This window comes from Ovis aries, chromosome 7, assembly GCF_016772045.2.
Source record: "Ovis aries strain OAR_USU_Benz2616 breed Rambouillet chromosome 7, ARS-UI_Ramb_v3.0, whole genome shotgun sequence".
Classification (NCBI taxonomy): Eukaryota; Metazoa; Chordata; class Mammalia; order Artiodactyla; family Bovidae; genus Ovis; species Ovis aries.
This window is the reverse complement of record NC_056060.1, coordinates 77,841,270-77,866,676: the sequence shown is the minus strand read 5'-3', so window position 1 is coordinate 77,866,676 and position 25,407 is coordinate 77,841,270. Positions and strand designations below refer to the sequence as shown.

Here is a 25,407-nt window from a genome sequence, read left to right as displayed (position 1 = left end):
AGTAGGCGTATTTTAAAACACTCTTTAGTTGAAGAGAAGATCGCAACTGCTAAAACTTGAAGACTTTGACATTTCTTGTTTCTTTCCACTTTAAGAATAGCAAGTAATTCTAAAAATCAGACAATCACCATTAAAGGAAAACAAGACAAAGAATGATGTTATACTATCTGAACTGTATGTCCTCCACAAGCAGCTACCTCAAGTATTTACTTTCAGAAAAGGAACTAGGGAAAGAAAGAAGTTTCCTTAATATGCCCCACATCTCCATCTCTGTTTCATCTCTGCTTGTACCATTTTCTTTGTCAAAAGCCTCTTACCCCAAACCCACCTTCATCATCCAAATTCTAAATGTACTATATCGTCTAGTTCATGTGGTGTGCTTGCATGAAGCATTCCCCTTGACCAAAAAAAAAAAAAAAAAAAAGGCTGGGATCTGGGAGTCTTCTCAGATGGTTCAATTCTGCTCTGTTCTACAGATGTTTGTCAAGTTCATTATACACAATGAACATTATACAATGAATGTTAGCCCCATAGAATTTAATGTCTCACTTTTCTGAACTACCACCAATACCTATATATAATATTTCATTTTTCATCATGACAAATTCAGAAAATTTACAGTCTTCTTGGATTGAGTCAAGCATCTTTTACATATCTTGATTTGGAGTATTTCCAAACCTAGAGAAATACCTTTCATATGAAAGAGAAGAACTCAGAAACAAGAGGAGCCAGACACTGTCATGCAAAACCATGCCACTGAGTGACAGAGAAGACATTCTTGGCGAAATCCCAAGCTACATTCCTAAAACAAGTCCCTGAAGAAATTCTGTTTTCTTTTAACACTTGAAAGAACCATCAGGTCCTCAGTGGATATTGCTTTTCTGTGATCCACCCATCAGCAGGAATAGTACCATCGTCATCTATATTTCTGGACCCAAGATATGTGCATCAGCATGAATTAGCTGACAACAAAATTCTTCACATTTTTGAGCGCAGACGTTCATGGAAATTTCTTCTATCCTTTTAAGTGAAAAAAAAAAACAAAAACCTCACGTAAATCTTACTAAAGAAAAGCAAGAAATAAGATTAACTATCCTCAACTGTGTTCTCACTGAAACTCAACAATTTAACTATTTCTCACAGCAGCTACTCCACATCTTTTCTCCTCTTTCCTTTCCCTCACTCCTGACAAGTGGATTTTCCTTCTTTAATGAGATGTTTGAGGTCATGCGGTACATTGTACCTCAGCATCTGTCCTCTCCACCATGGAGCTCCCCCACCTTCATCCATCTTTCATCCTTTTTCCTCTGATCTCTAAATATTCCCTCCCAACACCAATACCTGAACCCATACTCTTGCTCTCCTTCTTTCCAGACTCCTCCGATTATCTGTCAATCAGTAATGAACCCTCTACTCCCCAGTACATTCTCGTAAGACTCCCTTACCTCTGCCTACAAACATGTTCATTTTCCCACTAAAAACAGAGAGAGAGAGAGACAAGAGGGAAAAATCTTCCTTTCATCCTAGTGCTCCTGTCCTTCTATTCCCATTCCTCTCCAGGCTCAAGTCCTGAAAGAGTAGTTTACAATAGTTAAGTCCATCTTGATAATGTATTTATAACTAGTGGATTCTTCTACCTATATTATTTTACTAAAACTATCTTCTCAAAGGCCATCCATGAGCTCAAAACCACTAAACCAAGTGGTGTTAATCATGATACTACTGACTGAACTCTCATTAAAATGTTTTCATCTCTTGGTTTCCAAGTGACACGGTGATCTGGAGAACGAACATAAGAGCCAGCTTCCACATCAACAAAATGCCTACCACCCTTCCCTCACTCATAAGATATGGGAAAAGAAACGATGGACTCACGCTCATTCCTTCCCCATGGGGGAAATACGCACATAGAATCTGATCTATCAGGTGAGCTCGGGAGTGCTATATAACCTCGGCACTGGCAATGTAAGCCTCTGATTCCTTGTACCCTTTTGTTGATTATCAGTCATAACAGCTCCTGTGATGTTGAAATAAAAAGAACAATGGAATTAAGTTGAGTTAGAGGGCTACTGTAACCAATTTCCCAGAAATTTGGGTGGTTTTCTTTGGTAGAAAGGCCACTCACTGGACAGTGGAGTCTTTGAGGGAGTATAGCAGGGACCACACAGATAGTAGAATCTTCAGTGACCACCGTAAAACAGGGTCACAGCGCCTAAAAAAGGGACCTTTGAATAACAGAGCATCCTTATCTCTTCATCCCCTCTTTGACCATTCTTGCCAACTTCTTCCTTTTTTTCTATTCGAATCCCCAAAGGGACGTATTTCTTAAGGTTTCATCTTTAATCTTCTCTTGTCTTCTTATTTTCCTTCCTTACCATTCTTATGGGCCCCTACCCATTCATTTCAAGCATTTAACGAATCTTCTTTTTTCCTCCTCAACCACTGCCTTAACGAATTTTCTTAATTTCCCAAACCAGCTCCTCTGCCTAACATTCCTCTTTCTGTTGATGGCAGCACCACTGCCCTAACTCAGGCAGGTGCAAATCTTCCTTGAATTCTCTTTTCTTCTACTTACCCCACATAATCACAGTTCAGTTCTGCTGATTCTTACTAAATGTTTCTCCTTTTTTCCTTTTCCACTCCACACCTTCTGTCAGGCCCTGATTATTTTTCACGTGGGCCTCTCCAGGCCTCTTAATTTTAAATCTTAGTTCTAAAGTTTCTCCCTACTACACTGTACCCTTCCAGTTAAGTATTCTAAAGCACAGCTATTAGCTCCTGTCTTGTCACCAATGAAAAGTTTTCATGGACTCCCCACTGCCTAGAGAATAAAGACCAAAATCCTTCAGTTCACTTTTTAAAACCTTCCATGCCTGACTCCAAGCTTCACTTTCCATTTTGCCTCCCACTACTCTCTTCCATAAAACCTACACTTCACCCTGTCTCAGCTCTGCCCTGTTCCCTAAACATGTCCCCCATCTCCATCCCTGCTCCAGTTTGCTCATGCTTCTTTCTTTGCCAAAAGCCTAACTCCTACCCCAATTCCATCTTAAACTGTCCAAATTCTACACACACAACAACCCCGGGGGACTTCCTTGGCAGCCCAGTGGTTAGGACTTAGTGCTTCCACTGCAAGGGGCTCGGGTTTGATCCCTGGTCAGGGAATTAAGATCCCACAAGCCACGTGGCATAGCCGGAAAAAAAAAAAAAAAGAGCAAAACAACACCCAGTTCACCTGTCCTCCTTCATGAAGCACTCATCTTGACAAAAGGATGGAATCTGTCTTGTCAGTAGAGTCCTCTCAGATGTTTGTTCTGCTCTGTGCTGTAGATATTCGTATATGGATGCTCTCTCCCTTGCTGCTGCTGCTGCTGCTAAGTCACTTCAGTCGTGTCCCTCTCTGTGTGACCCCATAGACAGCAGCCCACCAGGCTCCCCCATCCCTGGGATTCTCCAGGCAAGAACACTGGAGCGGGTTGCCATTTCCTTCTCCAATGCATGAAAGTGAAAAGTGAAGGATAATAAATTCTCTGAGACAGAAACAATATCGTAACATCTTGTTTTTTTCTGAAATGCTCAGCATAGCAGCCTACAGTAGATGGATTTAGAATATGCATTGAATTAATGATGTTTCACAAAACAGCTGATGTAGTAGCAGACACTCATTTTAAGATGCCAAAGAATGTCTGATTCTTTTGTGTTGAAAAAACAATTTTTGCTTTTAGAATCCTCAGAGAACTCTGAAGCTGCACTCTGCCAACAGTCTCATTACATACCGTTCCTGATGATATTAGATACCCTAATATCTTCAACTATTTCCATTTTTTTTAAAGCTCCTTTCCTTCTTCTCCTGCTCCTTCTCTACCTTATCATTTTTTCAGAGGCCATCTTTACTTTACCTCATGAAATTTAATATAGGTTATGATGTCACTTTTTCTTTTTCTTTGAAGACAGCAGCTAAACCCATCTGTCCTTACTCAAAAAAAAAAAAAAAAAAAGATTTTGGACAGGGCAAAATTTCAAGATGTCATTTAGGAAGAAGTTTAGAGTATATCCTATTAAAGTGATATGTCACTATTTTTTATGAGCACCCTGCTCATTTACAGTCAGAATACAGGACCAGGTTTACTATTACTTCTCCCCATATATTAATATCTTATCATCATTAATATATTATAGAAATATTTCATTCATTCTTCCATGTACAGAGTTTATACGCTTAACCTGGCATGTATTTTGTTTTGACAATGATAATTTAAAATGATACTTTCAAGAGTTTGGACACCTTTTTTTAACTACCAGCTATTTTCTCTATAAGTGAAGCAGGGAGAACTTTCTACCTTTGGTTTGGGCAACATTTGGTTGCCTGTTAAGAGGACTGTTGAATCTTTTGTGGTGATACTGATATTACAGCAAAAATTAAAGTAGCAACAATAGTTGAAGTAATTCTGGAATCAAAACAGTAGAAAGAGTACATAATACTTTATTCATTCCAGGTTTCATTTATCCCAATGAAGAAAATTTTTTAATACCTACATATTAGTTGCATCATTCTAATAGCATTTGGAAATATCTATTGCTTTTACCAACATTTGTAAATCACACGGGGTTACTTGCTCAAAAGAACATGAGGTGCAGAAATGTTTCCATATGCTAGAAATAATTCCATCATTTTAATAAGGCAAGAGGAAAATGTGGTTTATTTTGCAAATAAATACTAAGCTATAGAAAGTATCCTCAGGAAAATGAGGTACCTTCAAGGTTAACTATAAGCAACTCTCCAGCCACCTGACATTACCTCCCAAGACAACATGGTGGTATAAAGTCAACTGTGATTTAAATAAGGCTTTTAATAATGTTACTATGGTTAAAGTAAAATTTAAATTTTTTAATGTATTTATTTATTTATTTTTGGCTGCACTGGGTTTTCCTTGCCACATGAGCTTTTCTCTAGTTGTGGCGAGCAGGGGTTACTCTTCATCAAAGTGCACAATTTTCTCATTATGGTGGCTTCTCTTGTTGCGGAGCGCAGAATCCAGGCACGCAGGCTTCAGGAGTTGCTACCCTCGGGGCTTCAGTAGTTGTGGCACATGGGTTCAGTAGTTGTGACTGGCAGGCTTAGTTGCTCCAAGGCATGTGGAATCTTCCTGGACCAGGGGTCGAACCTGTGCCCCCTTGCATTGGCAGGTGGATTCCTATCCACTGCACCACCAGGGAAGACCCTAATTTAAAACTTTAAATTCAGTTAATCTTGAACTCTCATCTCCTGACAATGAGGCCCGCCCTTTTGTGACTCCTGTGATTATATGATCAAGAGAAAACAGGTTCTAACTTTTGAATTTCAAAATTACTCATCATTCTTACTCCACTGTCTAAACCTTTTAGTCTAAGAGGACAATAAGTTTTGGGGGGGTGGGAGGAATGAACACTACATTTAAGGCTGGTTAACAAATAATTTTTCAATTTCTATTCTTCTAAAAATGTTCATATCATGTCAATGTATGGCAAAACCAATACAGTATTGTAAAGAAAAATAAAGTAAAAATTAAAAATTAAAAAAAATAAAAAAATTAAAATGTTCATAAAAATTTCACTTAATAATAGCACATTACCACAGAAGAAAGAAAAAGACCAGAAGCCCTCTGACAACAAGCAGCTATTGTTAATACAAACCTCACCCAACTCCAGACCAAATGAGTAATAGTACATTTCAATGGATACCAAACCATAGGTGACCAACTACATATATTGTAAGCAAATCTCCTACCAAAACAAAGATATTGTAACACTGTATGGTGAGTATCATTTATCTCCAGACCCTAATTCCTGTTACTAGAGATATGTACTATTTCTACTCTGTCTCAGAAGGCATCCAGAGTTCATTGTTTATTACTAGAAATAGGGAGAAAACAATTCAATGACCAAAGAAGTTAAATGTCCCCTAACTTGAACTCAGTCTTGCATGATTCAAGAACCAACCAAGCCTCATGAGAGTCCATTTTTCAAAGGGGTCATATCTACAATGTTCTTATAAACTATTACGAAGTACCCTGGGCCTGCATATAGCTGGGCTCTTTTATGCAATAGGGATACTAATCTTTATGTCCAATTTACTATTTAATCTAAATACAGTTCCAAAAGACAGATAAGTTAACAGATGTAACTATTTTACCTAATTTTGTCACAGTAGTCATACTTATGGTTGGCATTCATTTCTGAAAAATATCATGTTTCCTATAATCATAAATATCTGTTGGGCTGTCTAAAGTTCTCTAATATGGGAGAGTAAACGGTGTTTCTTAAATATCTTATTAAAGATATTGTTCTTTAGGCAGTACATTTTTCCATTATGATATATACACACCAGTACACTAGGTAACTTAAGTGTTGTTAAACATCAGTGATTGCCTGACACACACACAAATGAAGATAAAGTTCTTTTTCCTTTGTTAAGACCAAATATTTGCCTTTCTACAAAAAGTCTTAAGTCTGAATGTTCTTAAGTTGAATTGAGTCTTGTTTCACAGGTAATTTGCTTCAAGCAAAACATTCCAAAAAAGATCCACATTTTAATCAATAATTCAAAAAGTCACAATACTAATGTAACTCTTTCATAGGAATTCTGAATATGGAAACAGCAATATTTTTGGAAGCTAAAGGAAAAACAAAGAAAACATAAATAAATAAAGACAAGTAATGGAACACCAATCATGAGCTAGACACTGAAAAGAGAGTTAAGGGTATAGGCAAAGAGGGCCTTCCCTGGTGGTCCAGTGGTCAGAACTCCAAGCTTCCACTGCAGGGGGCCCACGTTAGACCCCTTGGTTGGGAAAATAAGATCCCCCAAGCCACAGGGCACAGCCAAAACCAAAAAGGATACAGGCAAATAAAACACAGACCTTGCCCTCATGAGTTTATAATCAATCTAACGCCATTTTTCTTGCATCAAAAGAGCTCAGGAAACTCAAACAGGGGCTCTGTATCAACCTAGAGGGGTGGGATAAGGAGGGAACTGGGAGGGAGGTTCAAAAGGGAGAGGATATATGTATACCTATGGCTGATTCATGTTGAGGTTTGACAGAAAATAGCAAAATTCTGTAAAGCAATTATCCTTCAGTAAAAAATAAATTAATTTTTTTTAAAAAAAGCTACCCATATTGCCATTAACCCATGAATGAAAGATACACATGCCTTACAGGAAACTCAACTCCTGGGATAATCTGCTTCCCTAAACAAGAGGCCAGCTAACATAGCCTTCCCATTTCTTTACATTTTGGGGTGATTTTATGCTATGTATTCAGTCATAGAGATATATAATATACATATTACTATAATGATAATAATGACGATGAAGACAGCAATAGCTAATACTTGTGTAAGTATTCATTAAACCTCAGATACTACACTTAACACCGTATTTATTTATTTTTTATTTTTAGAAGGAATAGCACTTCATTTTACTCGGTTCCACATTTCAAAAATTACACTGTCTGCATTTTGAATTAAGTGAAAGAGTTGAGAAAGGTCACTTTTTCTCCTTTGTATCTCAAAAATAAAAGAACTTTGACTAAGTTTCAGATGCAAAACAAGAGGTCCACCACAGACATTAATTTTAACAAAGTTATTTAACAGTCCCCCTTTCTTAAAGGGCTCCAGGAATTAGATGGGTGACTATGGGCTAACACCATCGTTATCAAGTATTGGCAAAGGTTATAGATGGGAAAGCCTTTGCTTGTTGAACGGAAGAGGAGGTATCACAGAACCGAGTAACTGATAAAACTTCAATCCTGAATTAGGTTAGGTCTTGATCTGCTTCCAGCTAGTTGACCTCTTGAAATATGTGGGCTGTGCAGTAAGTCTTTGGTTGCTGTATGATTTTCTTCTTGCTTCTAAATCTCACATATTCTCAATTTGTTTCACAGATCAATCTCTTTTCTTTGGACTAAACCAATGTGGATAAGGGAGCCCAAAAGGGAATTAATCAGTTTTGGTGCATATTTTGAAGACACTTTCACAGAACATATTGCTCTGAAGTTAGGGTTAAAGTGACACTTTCCATTAGGATAATGTGGAGGACAACATTCTCTCAGGAGAAAGTAAGCATTCTAAGCTTTCCTCTCCTAGGCATCTTCCCTCAGGCACTGAGACTGCAGCCATCCAATTCATGGGGACAGGCAGAAAGAGACTTCAAAAGTCAAACATATTTCAACAGCTAATTTTTGGCAAGTCTGGCAATGAGATCTTTCCATTCTTCTCTCTTCTTTGTGATGTATGTAGGAGTGAGTAGCTGCAGTAGTGATTCTGGCTGTTGTCTAAAGAAGTTCTGACACAAGGCCTCAGTGTTACATATCACGTACATCCCACAGTCATAGCTGTTTTGTTGAGCAGGGGCTTTCTCTTCCACAAAGGCCAGTTTGTTTCCTTTTCTGCCTAAGAAAGCCTCTAGTTTCTCTGCTACCTGTTTTGCATGGAATGAGTTACTTCCACCATAAGAATCATAATGAAAAAAGCCATTTTTATCTTGCAGATAAACCAACAAGCTCCAGTGGGTTCCCCCAGCTGCGTGGTTGGAATTATCATTGATAGCTAAAAATATAACTCTCTTATTGCGGAGGTCCAAGGGTTCAAGGAACACGTCGATTTCTGCTGGGTTGCCAGTGCACTTGATGAACTGAGTAACTTCGGGGCTGATGAAACAGACTTCGTCAGAGCAGTCATGAAATTGACTGTTGGCAAAGTACTCAAAGGCAAACCCAATAACATGGTCACTGAGCCAGCTTGGAGGATCCAGTGGTGAGACGTCTGATTGCCGCAGTAGACTGTCCATGTAACTCAAGACTACTGGGTCCATCTTGTACTGACCAGAGCTGCTCAGAAATTCCAGAAGCTGGTACCATAAAGAAGGCTGAGCACTGAAGAATCGATGCTTTTGAAACGTGGTGTTGGAGAAGACTCCTGAGAGTCCTTGCTTCGGGCCTCACCACCCCTACCAGCCTCCAAACAGCTCTGTACTGGCCGGAAAAGCTGCGCTATACAACACCGTATTTATTATTCAGTCTACCCTTCACCGTAATCTTCACCATATCCTATTTGATAGCTACTATTATTATGTGTGACTGTTAGAATTAAAAGATCACTGTTTATTAGATAAAAATAAAATTATTAGATAAAAATAAAAGACAAATATATCAAATTAAGAAATCTACTTCTACTTTTTCATTGATTCATCTATCTAGAACCACAGTTCAGTTCAGTTCAGTTGCTCAGTCGTGTCCAACTCTTTGAGACCCCATGAATCGCAGCACGCCAGGCCTCCCTGTCCGTCACCAACTCCCGGAGTTTACCCAAACTCATGTCCATCGAATCAGTGATGCCATCCAGCCATCTCATCCTCTGTCGTCCCCTTCTCCTCCTGCCCCCAACACCTCCCAGCATCAGGGTTTTTTCCAGTGAGTCAACTCTTCACATGAAGTGGCCAAAGTATTGGAGTTTCAGCTTCAGCATCAGTCCTTCCAATGAAGACCCAGGTCTGATCTCCTTTAGGATGGACTGGTTGGATCTCCTTGCAGTCCAAGGGACTCTCAAGAGTCTTCTCCAACACCACAGTTCAAAAGCATCAATTCTTCAGCGCTCAGCTTTCTTCACAGTCCAACTCTCACATCCATACATGTCCACTGGAAAAACCATAGCCTTGACTAGACGGACTTTGTCAGCAGAGTAATGTCTCTGCTTTTTAATATGAATCACAGGTAACAGCTTAATTGGGAAACCCTAACTATAAGTTATAACTACCTGCTCTTCAGCAAAATATATGCAAAGGTTAAGATAAGAGAGGAGACAGGGAAAAAAGAAGAACCATACACATCTCCTATACATATCTCCTATCCTCTTAAACCTGTGTCCCAAAAGAGTCCATTTGTATTATCAAAGAACTTACACCAAAGACTTTGATCTAAAGGAATATCTTTAACCTGTGATGAAATTTAAAGATTTAGGAGTTAATTTCTTCAGTTATTTATTCCACTGCGATCTAATAACTTTTTTCATTTGCCACTACCTTTCTATTTCATTTTCCAAAAAAAAATGTCCATGCATGCATACTCAGTTGTGTCTGACTCTGCAACCCCATAGACTGCAGCCCACCAGGCTCCTCTGTCTATGGGATTTTCCAGGCAAGAATACTGGAATGGGTTGCCATTTCCTACTCCAGGGGACTTCTCAACCCAAGGACTGAAACCCAGTCTCTTGGGTCTCCTGCACTGGCAGGCAGATTCTTTATCACTGTGCTACCTGGGAATCATTTGACTAAAAGATTATATTGAAAAGAAGCATTTTCCAATTCCCCAAAAGGTATTCCCCAATTGAAATCAGGATACCCCACTGAGAGTGGAGAGTTCTAAAACTCCATTGATAAACACATAGCTTCAAATCCCAAATTTACTCAGTCTCAAAACTGCAATCCCTACAAGGAACAAAACAGCCCCTCCTTCTCTAAGATGCTGTTTGGGAAGACACCTCTCTTTTCATGACCCTGAACTGGCATGAATCTAGCAAACTTCTTTGGCTAAATCCTAATTACACTAATACTTAACTTTTTTAATAGTCATAGAAGTCTTTAAGTATTTTGTGAATGCCATGGAGTTTCTTCCTGGAGTAACATTCCTGAGTACTTACACATAAAATTTCATACAATTTCAGGAGTTCTAAAGACTTACTGAAGCCCAGTTATGGACCTTAGTTTAAAACTCTTGGTCTGTTTCCTCATCAATTACATACCTTTCTATAGCATAGGAGCTTGGGATCATATGTGAAAATAATAGAGCAAAACTTTTTGAAAATAAAAAATCAGTTAAAAGAAAAATGTTAAACGTCTCAAAGTGGAAGGGATACTTGGCAATTTGGGTATCACTAGACTGGTTGGGCTTCTCTGGTGGTTCAGTTGGTAAAGAATCTGCCTACAATGCAGGAGACCTTAGTTCAATCCCTGGGTTGGGAAGATCCCCTGGAGGAGGGCACAGCAACCCACTCCAGTATTCCTGCCTGGAGAATCCCCATGGACAGAGAAGCCTGGTGGGCTACAGTCCATGAGATCACAAAGAGTTGGACAGAACTGAGCGGCTAAGCACAGACTGGTTGTACACCAAAACATTTCACCAAATGGCACAAGTGAAACCATCTAGAAGTTACCATAGTCTTACTGGACACAAAGTCTATTATTCTCTCAGACTATCACTGACATTTTCTTGCCTTATATGTTTCAATACCATTTAACCACAGGAAAAATTTGACATTCTAGTACATTTGTATTTTCCTTACTCTACCTGTCCCATATCTGGAAATCAGTTTAGCTTATGGTGGGTTTTATTTGTTGATTTTATTTTATTTTTTTCAGTTTTTGATTTTATAATTTAACTGTCCAGAGTTGTAGAGAGAAGGGAGACTTTGCTCTCTCTCTGGCTAGAATCAGTATGCCTGAAGAAGTACTTCAATATAGCAATACGTTCAAGCTAGGCATGAGTATTTCTCTCTGATTAAGGGCTCCCTGATCAACCTAAAGATCACAATGCCTCTGAAATACATCTCTGCATATTCCCAATCTTGTAGACTTCAAAGAGTTGCTATCAAACAGCTAACAACCTGCAAGGTCCATAAGGGCAGGGTTTGGTCACTATACTACGCCCAGTGCTTAGCAAGCCTGACACACAGCAGTTGCACAAAAAACACACCTACACTGCACTGATGAAACTTTTAAACCGGCTACTACTTCTCCCACTAAGTATGTGGGCTCAGCAAGTTACAAAACATCTCTGAGACAGTTTATTTATCTAAAAAGAGAGAACAGCAATCCTCATAGAGTTATTGCTAAGATTAAGTAAGATCAAGTACACAAAGCATAACATAGTAGTAACAAAAGTACTATAATTATCCTTTAAAGGAGACCTACATTTTGAGGCCTGTTAGGGTGACTATAGCTGAATTTTTAAATATAACTACATTATAAATTAATGTGACTCAAATCAATTTTATGACATTTTTATAAAATAAATAATTATAAAGCATCCCCAAAAAACTAGGAAAATAAATATTAAATATAGAGAAAAAGATCATAAATCTCAGTGTTTCAAAAGAAAACTATTTCCTTATATATTTGTGGCTTAAAACACAACTAACATTTTCCAAGTGACAAACCTGGCACAAACATAGCAACTGGGAAATTTATTTTTGCTAAAATTATTATCCAGCACTGTCAAAAAAAAAAAAAAAATCCTTACTTCTCAAAGGCATGTTTCCTAAGATGAAATTGTCCTAGTGGTGAAACTTTTAAAAAGTCCATTAAAATGTGTTTTAGTTTTCTTTTTCCTTCTGGGCCAGTTTCTGTAAAAATTAAGTCTAAAGCGCCATCTACTGTGTCTGTCAGGATCACATCATTTTTTGTTCATTTTTCAGAGTGCTAGAGAAATGCAAAATGTAGTAAATTAAGAATCTGTTACTTTAAAATTCTATTCCAAAAAAATTAGAGGGTGTGCTTTTTTCCCCATTACATATTTTTATACATATACTTAGTGTAACTGCCTACCTACACACACACACACACACACACACACACACACACACACTTTCATATCTGTGCAATCATTTTTCCTGCTTTCTTTTCACTTTCTAATTAGTAGGCCTAAACTCACTATAAGAAGAGTATCACAGTAGGGACCAAATACTTACTCCTGTATATCAGAAGAACAAGTAATAACAGTAGCAAAGTCTGACTGAGAGTTTTTGTTGTTGTTCAGTCGCTAAGTTGTGTCTGACTCTTTGCGACCCCATGGACTGCAGCACACCACGCTCCTCTGTCCTCCATTATCTCCCAGAGTTTGCTCAGATTCATGTCCATTGAGTTGGTGATGCTATCTAACCATCTCATCCTCTGCCGCCCCCTTCTTCTCTTGCCTTCAGTCTTTCCCAGGATCAGGGTCTCAAGCCCTTTCACCACAAGGCTGTGATCCATGAAATTGGACTGAAAGTTTACTGTGTGCCAAATAGTGTTTTGAGTGCTTTTGACTCAATATCTCAAGTAATTGTCACAATAATCCTTTGAGACAGCTGTCATTAGTATTATCTCCATTTTACAGATAAGGAAACTGAGGCACAAAGGAGTTATTCAAACTTTGCCCAAGGTAGCACAACTAAGTGTGATCAAACTATGTTTAAATCCAGACTTTCTGGGTCTAGAACCCATCTCTTTACCATGATATCAAGTATTACTATAGGTAGGTTCAAGTAATGATTAATCAGCCTTCTGTCATCAGAACTCCATAGGACAAACTCTACATCACACTTTACCTTAATACATTATAACATCATTATCTCTCCCTATAGGCTTTTTTTGTACATATGTGTTTTTTCAGAGGTGTTATTTTAATGCAAAGAACTTTTTTAAATACCTGGGCCTTACTCTGGAGATTCTGATTCATTATGTCTGAGCTGAAATTTGAAAGCCTTGCCAAATTTGACACAGTCAGTCTGGGGCCCAGAATTTAGAACAATAGAGCTCTAAGACATAGTTTGTTCTTAAATTAGAAGTTCTCCTTACTTTTCTCATATTTTAAAAAGAGTTTACACACAGAGAACTATGATGGTGAAACTGTCATAAATTTGGATTTTGTGTTTTACTGACTTTCAAGATACAAAAGTATAAGATTGATAAATGGAAATTCTTAATTCTGTTTCAATAATCTTAGAAGAGTAGGGAAGAAATGAAGTAAGCCTCCCTCACTGCTTTCTGTATACAAACTCTTTTCTGACCTTCCAGATAACTTATTCTCTGTACCTGTGATTTTTCAAAAGTTACTCCATGAATTCTCATTCAGGGGGAAAAGGGAAGACAAAAATTAAGCAGCGTTCCCATCCTGCCCTCATTTAATCAAAATACATCATAGACAAAGTCTGAAAACCACTGACTTACTCCACTGACACTGGTACAACTCACTGCTCTCTGTTTCACAGGAATTTACCACCATGCCAGGGAAAAAAAATCTTGAAGTAAGGGTCTATGACTATTCTTGCGAAGTAAATGAACAGATAGATAGATGGATGGATGGATGGATATAGACAGCTAGCCCAGAGCCTCTGTGACAGTGACTTATTTATTTATTTTTCTATTTATTTATTTATTAACCCACGGGGTCTTTTTTAATTACACAGATGGAAGTTTTAAGGAGGAAATATCAATGTATTAAATGAATCTCCAGTTACTATTCAATCTCTTCATTCCTCCTTAAGAGTACAGTTGGGGGACACAGAATTCTAACAATTTTTAGGACTTCACTTATAAACATGGTGTATCTATAATGTAAGGAAACAAGTGTTTTAACAACACTATCATTACATATCTATTTGAGTGACATTTGTGAAATAAAGCAATCAAGAACTTACTCTAAAAGAAGGCCTGGCTATTTGCAACAACATGCATGAACCTGGAGGACACTCTGCTAAGTGAAATAATTCAGAAAGAGAAAGACAAATACTGTATGATCTCACTCATATGTGAAATCTAAAAATGTCAAACTCACAGAAACAGAGAACAAAATAGTAGTTGGTCAGGGCTGGAGTGGGGAAAAATGGGGAGATGCTTGACAAAGGGACAGTAATAAGATGACTGAGTTCTGGGGATCTAATGTACAGTGTGACGACTATACTTAGAGACGCAGTATTTCATACTTGAAATTTGCTAAGAAAGTAAATCTTAAGTGTTCTCAACAAACATAAAACAGTAGTAACTATGTGAGATGATGGGTGTGTTGATTGTGGTAATCATTTCTCACCATATACACATATCAAACCATTACCCTGTACACCCTGTGTGTGTAGTTTGCTCAGTCACTCAATCATGTTCAACTTTTTGTGAACCCATGGACTGTAGCCTCTGTCCATGGAATTTTCCAGGCAAAAATACTGGAGTGGGTTGCCATTTCCTTCTCCAGGGGATCTTCCCGACCCAAGGAGTGAACCAGCATATGCTGCATCTCCTGGAGTGGCAGGCAAATTCTTTGCCACCACTGAGCCACCTGGGAAGTCCTCTGACCACTGGCTACATCGAAAGTCAAAAATAAACCTAAAAAATTAAGACCTGCCACCCCATAAAATAGTGAAAAGGATGTATACTAGGAACTATTTCCCCAAAAAGGAACACGCATAAAATGGGTATACAATCTTCCACGAGCATTTGGAGGGAAAACAGCACTCATGTGGATATACTACTGCTGGCACTAGCAAAGAAATCTGGACACCATATCATTAAATCACTATGCTTTATAATTACAACTATTACCACAGTAGTTTTCATTTTCTATATATCAAAATATTCTTTGTCCTAAATCTTCCTTTCATGAGAGGAATCAAAGCCAAGTCCTTTATAGGGACCCCACACTCTTCCCCTTGGAGGACTTGGCAGGCTTTGTAGCTTCAACTAATTGACATTACTCCTGCTACTTCACATAAACCTTCACTTCAAGTTTGGTGTGTCTGCTACCACATTGCCCAATTCTTCCAGTCTTCCAAATACTATGAAGAAGCTTCCCAGAAATTCCTGTTTGGATCAGCAAAAACTATTTGGTGTCATCAGCAGATTTCACCATTTCCTTTTGGAGTCATTAAAACATTAAACAAGCACGATCTTGGTATCAACCCTCGGAGTTCCGACGATTAACCTCTCCCCAGCTGAAGTCAAGCCATTCTTGGTTATATTGTGATTCCCATCGTAGGACCAGGACGTGTTTATTTGCTAAAGGCTTAAACTCTGGTGGATATTTTTTAACTGAAAGTTGCAAAATGCATTAGGAAAGTAAGGAGGAAAAAGTTCCCAAAGGAAAGGCCAAAGAAACCAGCAAAGAGAAACAGCTCCTACTTGAGTAGTCCTATTCAAGCACTCAACCACCGCATATTCCACTCTTTCTGAAACCTCAAGCAAAGGCTGACCTTTGCCCTCCACATATTTGCTTCTTTTCTAATCATATGATAAACCTTATTAAGTACATTTGAAAATTCTATATAAATTATAACTAGCAGATCCAACTACCTTATCAGCTTTTTCCCCTTTTTATTACATTTGAAGGGAAAAAAGCTAACAGCCCTCACTCAGAAAGTGATAAGGCAAACAAACAGCTTCCTCCTCTGTTGAATCTGTACTCTGACCCAGAGAAATCACTCTTTCTTGAATTCAAGAGCAAATTTGCTTGAAGCTTTCATTCCGCTTTCCAAGCCTGCTCTCTGCAGCTGCATAAAAGATGAGACATGGGAATGAAAGAAAACTAGATTGGAGCCAAAAAGCAATACTGTCCGTATGCAAACTCACTCAAAGAGCAGCAAGGCTTCTATACATCCCTTTTCACTTTTGCCATCCTAGCAGAACCCTAGCCAAAAGGAGGAGGCAATGTACTTTATCTGTCCAATCCTGTTGAAAACGACTTCCCATATATAATCAAGGAAAGGATGAGTTCACTGGATGCACCTCCCTGCCTCCCCCACCCATCCCCCAACACCCTCTCCCAACTCCCATCCCTAGTCTTGACACAGCCCGAGGTGGTGTCAGATCAGCCTTTAGCTCTAAACTACATGCAATGAGGCAAGATCATGGGAATGACTGGAAAGATGCTCACAGGTCATCATCATCTTAAGATGCCCGTGGAGTAAGAGAATGGCAGAGACACTGCAGCTGTAAGCAGAACTTACTTCATCTGTCTTACCCCATGCACCATCAAGGCAGAATCTTCCCCTCCCAAAAGCCTGACTGTGCAGTTAGACGTTCAGAAAGCCTGGCAGTGCACTAGCCTCCATGCAAAGGTGTCAGGTAAGCATAAACCCAGCAATCTACTCAGGCCAACAGTGAAGTGCCCAATTGATAAAGTTCACTCTCAAAATCAAGGGCTTCCCAGGTGGCTCAGACGGTAAAGAATCTGCCTGCAATGGAGATGACCTGGGTTCAATCCTTGGGTCGGGAAGATCCCCTGGTGAAGGGGATGGCAAACCACTCCAGTATTCTTGCCTGGGAAAGCCCATGGACAGAGGAGCCTGACGGGCTACAGTTCATGGGGTTGCAAAGGGTCAGACATGACTGAGTGACTAACACACACACGCACCATCAGGATCAAACTCTGCTGGGATTAGAAGGGCATTCTCAAGGATTTTTACTCAGATGTCATTATAGCTCCATGTTATTTTTAATGCTGTTCTTTGGATTTTGCCCCACACAGAATTCCCAAGTCACAAGAGGATCATGAACAATGTCCAGATGTATAAAATGCAAAAATACCTCCCTCCTACTTTTGGATTCCAAGATAAACACCACAAGAAGCACGTGTGACTAAACTCAGGGTCCATTCCAAATTAAATACTGCATCATGTGCGCAGTGCAGGGCTTAAAAAACAAAACTGCACAAATATTCTACACGGTTCACAAGCCCGACTTGGGCAAGCGCATGACCACATTGTAAGAAGGAAACATGAATTGGAGAGTAGGGGTAAAGGGTGAGAAAAGTCTCAGGCATGACCTTTCCCAGAAAATTGGTGCTATTTTCAGCCAACACTTGTATGATACAGGACATAGATAAAAGAAGAAATAGTATTTTTCTTTGTTTTCTTTCTACTGATGGCTCTCAATTCTAAAACCACCCAGCAAATAGGAAAACCCTACAAATACTTCAAAATCCCTAGCTAAGTCATGCACAAACATCATTAAATATACACACACACGTACACACACATGCACAAACAGAGGTAATGAATACTTAAATATCTAGCCAGCCAGTCCAGACAGAATCCTTTTGACTTATAAACTGGGTTCTACACAGAGTACATGGAACCTCAGGGAGCACAGAAATAGGGCATTCAGGTCATATGAAAGAAATCTACATTATTTTTATTATCTTTCAAAAAATTAAAGTAAAAAAACAAGGATGAGTGGATGAATAGATACTGTTCAGAGAAAGTCTGGCTGAGTTCCATCTTTCCCCCATAATTTATCCTAAGTAAATGCTTTTAATGAATTAAGATTGGGAAATGTTTACTAAAATATCTTGATTTTTTTAAACTTATATACCACTTAATAGATATAAAAGAATGTGTATACTACGTAGGTTACTGAAGCATAATGATATACTCATGAGCCCATCACCCAATTTATGAATCAGAATATTCCCAATCCCAGTGAAGTTACACATCGGCTCCTCTTGAATTCCATTCTTCTGTCTCCCTCCCGAAGATCACCAATATTCTGAATAATGCATTTATTTTATTCTTGCCTCTTATAAAATAATTTTTACCACAACTGATGGCATGTTCTAATGTATTTGCTAATCCCTCTTTGTGCATGCTTCCACAATGGGGAGGGAAGAAAAAGTAAAGTCCTTCAAGTGTTAGTCACTCAGCCGTGTCCAACTCTTTACAACCCCATGAACTGTGTAGCTCACCAGGCTCCTCTGTCCATGGAATTCTCCAGGCAAGAATACCAGGGTGGGTAGCCATTCCCATCTCCAAGGGATCTTTCTGACCCAGAGTTCTAACCGGGGTCTCCTTCATGGTAAGGCAGATTCTTAACCATCTAAGGCACCAGGGAAGCCATTACCTCAATGTATTTTTTTTTTTTTAAAAAAGAACTATCTTTTTGCCTATCTTCCCCCAAATTTAAATACCTCATGATCAGAAATTATGTCTCTAACTTACCAGTACCTAACAAAGTTATGGGCATAGAATAAGTGCTAAATACTTATTTTTCAATTCATCTTTCACATCAGAGCCCCAATGTTTTAAATGTTCCACAGTAGAGCCGGTCAGCAACAATAAAGATTGCTTTATTATAATCATTCCCTTTCTCCTATGACAGACCTCTGGGAACCAAGGACCAGGTTTATCAATTATCTTCCTAGATTCTGAATCAACATATAATAACAGTCACTACATGACCTCATCACACACTAGATAAAATCTTAGGTGGTACTAAAATTATCAAATGAGACAATTCCTCTAAAGTCTTACAGTGCGGACTTCTTACTTGGAGAGCACATTATCACACACAAAAGTTTAATATGTATTTGAGCTACATTTAACCAGACATGTCAATGAGACATGGAGGTGTCAACTGTTTTTTACTTAAAGACAGCATCGTCTACAAAGCAAACCAAACTGATAGAGAAGTCCCCACTACTTGACAGCAAAGAGTTTCACAATCACCTTAAACATTACTTACTAAACACAAGTGTATTCGAGGCTGTGTTCTTAAGGATAAACCTACAACTTAAACTATATGACCATTATGCAAAACAGTTGATTACAAATTTGTCCATCAGCCCAGAACAGCAAAAGTAGGCAGTTTATGCCACTCTGGATTCAAAATTTTATTGTGCAACCTCTCCTAAAAGTATGTTAGAGAACTTCTCTGTCATTTCTTTATTCTGAACAAAGCATAGATTAAAAAGAAAGAAATATCTCTCCGGGTATAAAAAGGAGTCAGGAGAGAATGTGCCAGAAGAACTTAGGCCAGTCATAAGACATCAATCTACAGGATCCTTCTAAAGAGACAACTGTACCGTTATTCTGAAAGACTTAACAATTTACACTTTAGAAAGAAAAGTTTAGGGAACTGTTCACACAAGTGCACCTATAATCTGGAATTAGTGCTATTATTAAAAAAACACAAAAATTTTAAAAAAAATTTTAAGTACTGCAGCATATGCCAGGCTACTTTACCAAACCCAAACCTTTTTACATTAATACAGCTGAGAAGTCTTGGTCAAGAATCCATAACGGTTTTGATAGGTCGTTCCAGGAAAAAGTTTCGGGACATTGAACATCACTCTCAGAAGACTCTTAGTATTCTTTTTCAAACACTCCATGAAAACAAGAAGAAAAAAAAGCACTCATCTGTACCTATCACTGGCTACACATGACCTTTTCTTTTTTTAAAAAAAATTTTTATTTTTACTTTATTTTACTTTACAATACTGTATTGGTTTTGCCATACATTGACATGAATCCACCACAGGTGTACATGCGTTCCCAAACATGAACCCCCCACCCACCTCCCTCCCCATAACATCTCTCTGGGTCATCACCGTGCACCAGCCCCAAGCATGCTGTATCCTGCGTCGGACATAGACTGGCGATTCGATACTTACATGATAGTATACATGTTAGAATACCATTCTCCCAAATCATCCCACCCTCTCCCTCTCCCTCTGAGTCCAAAAGTCCGTTATACACATCTGTGTCTTTTTTGCTGTCTTGCATACAGGGTCATCATTGCCATCTTTCTAAATTCCATATATATGTGTTAGTATACTGTATTGGTGTTTTTCTTTCTGGCTTACTTCACTCTGTATAATCGGCTCCAGTTTCATCCATCTCATCAGAACTGATACACATGACCATTTCTTAATTTATCTCAGTTGAGTTTAAAATATCTTCGCTGTTACCACTACACTTTGATATCAAGCTAAAGGTGTGCTAAGGGGACCAAGACTGTTCTTGACCACAGGATGAGACTAGCCAGAAAGATGTGCAAGTGACCACAACCACCTCACTGTGTCCCTCCATGTTCATATTCATCAGAGCAGTTCACTTGCCCATGACTAGGAGAAAACCTTGACACAGACATTACATTTTCTCCTCGTACCTCCCCTTCATCATCTAAATTAGGTGTTTGGTAGCCCAAGGGCAACTCTCACTGAACCTACAGTCAAAGAAAGATAACAGCTGGCAGCACTATGATATTGATCCACTGTGAGGATATTTCTCAGATAATGATTTGACTAGAGCTGAACTACTGCCATCCCTGCTGGAACCAGTTGGTCCTTTGTTGCTTTTTCTTTTGTTTTTAGCTGTATCTCTAAAAGCATACACTGAACCACAAAAGAGGGAAATAATTATTCTTTTCTCACAGTCACATAGAGTGACTGTTAACTGGGTATGGGGTTTCTTTAGTGGGGTGGGGGAGCGGTGATGAAAATGTTTTGGCATTAGATAGTGGTGACAGTTGCACAAATTTGTGAATATGCTAAAAAAAAAAGTCTTATCTACTTTAAAAGGGTGAGTTGTATGATATGTGAATTATATCTCAATAAAGCTGTTTCCAAAACATTTCTGTTATTTGAAGGCTTTCTGTAATCTTTATAAAACAACGAGCATTTTGAGGTCTACAATGATACATCTATCTCACGATGGGCTTTATTGAAGAGCAAAGCTCTCGCATTCAACAGATGTTGATCCACTGTCGCTGACTCTGGGGGAGTAGAATGCACCCACTGTGAAATCTGTCTTCCTGTCTTTTGCTCCTCAACTCAACTTTGACAACTTCAATGCACACCTTTGTAAGACAAAGTCCTCAGCAGGCCCTAGAGCCTGAAGTATTAATAATAGGTGCCATCAGTCCCTATTATATTAGAAATATAGAGAACTACAGCTGGGCTGTTTACCCATGGTGAAGCAACGCAATCCAACATTAAAATTTGAGTTGGATTGTCAAATCCATCTCTATCTGATGAAGGGTGCATCATTTGGTTATCTCTGAAAGTGTACTCTCATCTTATACTTCAAGTCTACACACTCTCTCATGCATATGAAAAGTGGTAAAGAAAGGGCTTTCTGGCATATTCAAAAAACACCTCTTGGAGAAGGTAGCCTTATTAGGAATCTGTCTTTTACCAAGTTCACTACCGAATATGATTTACTCACCCTTTCAACCAAAATTTGTTGAGCACTCACACCTGCCAAACATTGGGATTACACAAATGAGTTAAATTAGTCACACAGTCTACCATAAAACAACTCACCACTATGGAGACACACAGAATGCCTGGTAAACAGGTAACGGCAGCAGTGTGCTACCCCTGAGGAGGAATCCTGGGCTGTCGGGAGAGTGCTCAAGGTCACAAGCCTGAATTCTGGAACAAGCGAGGAAGGCTGCAGACTCTAATCAGGAGCTGGCTACTGAGGGCCCTCTCTGAACCCATCATTTATTCAACACACTTGGACACCTCCACACTCCCTCACCTGTTAATAACAGCCCAGTAATGAACTACATGCTCTGAATTTCTGAAGAATTAGACCTCAAGCAGCTAATTTTCAAATACTTTTCTCAGAAAAATTTCTTTGAAATTCTAGGAAAGGTTTTCTCCAGCAGAGGAATGAAACAGAGGATATGAAACAAACAAAACTAAAATTTTAAAGTATTCTTTTTCATATTATTTAACATAATCCACAAAGAAAGGGTCAAGATTTTAAGTTCAGATTTCTTAAGCTCCTTTTACCTTTATAAACTCTCAGAGAGTAGGGAGAACATCTTGTTAACCATGGTATCCTCAGTTGACTCTCACTAAATGAGAGTCAAATGAATAAACACAGAAATAAATCAGCAACAAGCGGCCCGGGAGCCATTTTCCTGAGGTAATTACTGATGGTATTTGACAACCTCCTTCACAGTATACCTGTTTACTTTCTCCTCTTCTCTCTTCTTGCCCTTCGACTTCTTTTCTCTCTATCGTCATCTCTTCCTTTCTTCTTTTCTCTCTTATTTTAAATGTGTCTTAGGACTGGCACCAACTCTTCTCACTGGCCACTGCTTTGCTACACTGACCCCCGCGGTAGCAAAGGAAGACCTGCATTTTCTAATTACAAAGCACCCCCTAGTGGTCTAAGCTCCCTTTATCCAGAGGAACCACATAATAAAACTGGAAAACCTCAAAGTTAACCAAGAAATGGATGTCCCCGGTGGTTCAGGGGTAAAGTATCTGGTTACCAAGCAGGAGACCGGGTACTGGGTCAGGAAGATCCCCTGAAAAAGGAAGTAGCAACCCACTCCAGTATCCTCGCCAGAGAAATCCAACAGAGAGAGGACCCTGGTGGGCTACAGTCCATGGGATTGCAAAAGAGTTGGACACTGAGCGACCAAATAACAACTAAGAAATACCAATGAGTTGCAGTATCTGCTGTGCCAGTTAGGTCTTCTAGCAGCCCCAGATACATTAAACCAGACCTCCTCTGAGGATTCTGATTTGTCAGGTCAAGGACGAACTTCAGAGGTTTTCTTGTTCTGCTTTGCTTTAACTTTCTACGATTCTTATGATCACATAAATTTGAGAAACACTGTCCCAGGAGGAAATAATTAAATCTCTGAGTACGGCAGGCCTGCTCTATGAGATGGAGCTCATGTATTTCCCAGGTCCTTCCTCTTAATCTACAGCACAAACAACAAGTTTGCCATTTCCACAAATAGTACTGCATTTCCATATCTGTCTTCTTAATCCATACTTTTCTTGGGATGATTTTCTCTCTTTATTCACTTGGTAAATATCATTTAAAGTACTTCTAAGCCTCTATTTGGGCTTCCCATGCGGCGCTAGTGGTAAAGAACCCACCTACCAATGCAGGAGACATAAGAGACACGGGTTCTATCCCTGGGTCGGGAAGATCCCCTGGAGGAGGGCATGGCAACCCACTGCAGTATTCTCGCCTGGAGAATCCAATGGACAGAGGAGCCTGGTGGGCTACAGTCCATAGGGTCGCAAAGAGTCAGACACGACTGAAGCAACTTAGCACAGCACAGCAACAACCCTCTATTTTATTACATTTACTTGTTTATAAATTAACTTTTTTAGGGCTATGGATTATCAGAGGGCAGGAATAATGTCCTAACTTTTCCTGTGTTCCCAGCAGATTAACTGATGTTCCCAGGTCATATATTACAGAATGACCATATTTTATAGGAACTTAACTACCATAAAATCTTACATAGTATTAAAACTTTAAAATAATAAACTTCATTTTGATTATCTTCTTCTCCCCTTGCAATTTTTCTTTATATACTCACTCTATACATCTGTATAGTATATATATTAACTGTTGCTCATTCATGTCTGACTCTTTGCAACCCCATGGATTGCAGCACTGAGTGAGAAATTAGATAAGACATAAATATCATTCCATATTTATATTGAGAAATACTTCTGTGACACAAAACTGCTACATTTTCTATTATAACCAAAGCGTACCAAAAAATGCAAAGTCTAAGCCAAACAGTAAAATTTTAATTTGCTTGCAATCAATCTCCAACTATAAAATAACTTTATAGTGAAGAATTCCGCATACAAAAAAGGTCACTATTATATTGGGAGAACATTATCTTATTGCCAGAAGTCAGTGGGGTATAAGTTATCTTGGGAGATAAAATAAATTATTATATAAAAAATTCAGTTACTTTTTATACCTAAATTGACAATTGAAAGTTTTTTCTCTTGTACTATTCCATGCTCATTGTAAAACCAAGACATTCTTACAAACATACAGTGTCATACATACAAAAATAAAACCTGATAAATGCTTATAAATATACATACATATATTTTAAATTCTTTCAACTAATAATAAGCAATAGTTTGCTTTCTTTCTTAGACTGTGGAATGATTTTTCAGCTAGTCCAACAATCAGCTTCAAGCTGTTGGTTTGACAGTTCAATTACAGATACTGAAGGAGCTAAATACTAGACTTTTAAACCCACATTCCAACTATGGGTGGTCTAGGGGAAGGGTACTAAGCTTTCCAAACCTTCACAGACTACGGTAATTACCTACTTCCTTGTGAGTATGCCATACTGCAGTGTAAGTTGCTTTAAGCTGGGAACAGTTTATCCCCTAGCTCCCTGAAAGAGCTATGAATCTCCTTCAGAAAAGTCAAACACATCAAATGTCAGTTCAATCTTCTTCTTAGAGACATGTTCCCTGGGTCTTACATCCTTCTGCCTAACTGTATTTACCTTAACCTCTAGACCTGCTATTTAGCTGTTATCCTGGACTTTATTTCATCATCATTCTAGGAATTTCCTTTATGTCTCTCTTGTGTTATATCCTATTTTCCTAATAGCTTCCCAAGGAAGGATGTATTAGGAGATAAATTTTCTGAGACCTTGCACGTTGGAAAATATTGTCACCTTATCCTTATAACTAACTGTTTGGCTGGACATAGATATCTATGTTTGATCATTTTCCCTCAGAACCTTAAAGGTACTAATCCACTGTCTACTTGCATCCTGAATTACTTTTGAAAAGTCTGACAAACTGCTAATTTCTAATCCTTTCTTTGTGACTTGCTGCTTCTCTCTGCTGCTCTAAAATGTCTTGGTACTATGTTTCTTCCCACCCAACTCAACCCCCTATTCTTAGTGCTGAGCACTTTCCATTTAGGAATTCTTATCCTTCAGTTCTGGAATTTTTTCTTGTCCTATTTCATTCATAATTTCCTCTTTTCATTTTCGCTGGTCTGTGTCTCTGAGAGTCCCATTAGGAAGGAGTTAGACCTCCTACACGGATTCTCTATGACTTTTGCATCCCTCTGACTTTCATTTTCTAAGAGATTTCCTCAGCCTTC

At 38.7% G+C, this 25,407-nt stretch overlaps 2 protein-coding genes across 11 annotated transcripts in view; both read right to left on the bottom strand.

The window, feature by feature from the left end:
* The window catches only part of RAD51B (RAD51 paralog B), a 632,024-nt gene that overhangs the window by 523,205 nt on the left and 83,412 nt on the right, over positions 1-25,407 (bottom strand). The window lies entirely within an intron of this gene.
* On the bottom strand, positions 2,368-9,026 carry LOC101116576 (sentrin-specific protease 8-like). Its single transcript, XM_004010744.6, has one exon. The coding sequence runs from the start codon at positions 8,849-8,851 to the stop codon at positions 8,213-8,215; it is 639 nt and encodes a 212-aa protein (XP_004010793.3). The 5' UTR covers positions 8,852-9,026; the 3' UTR covers positions 2,368-8,212.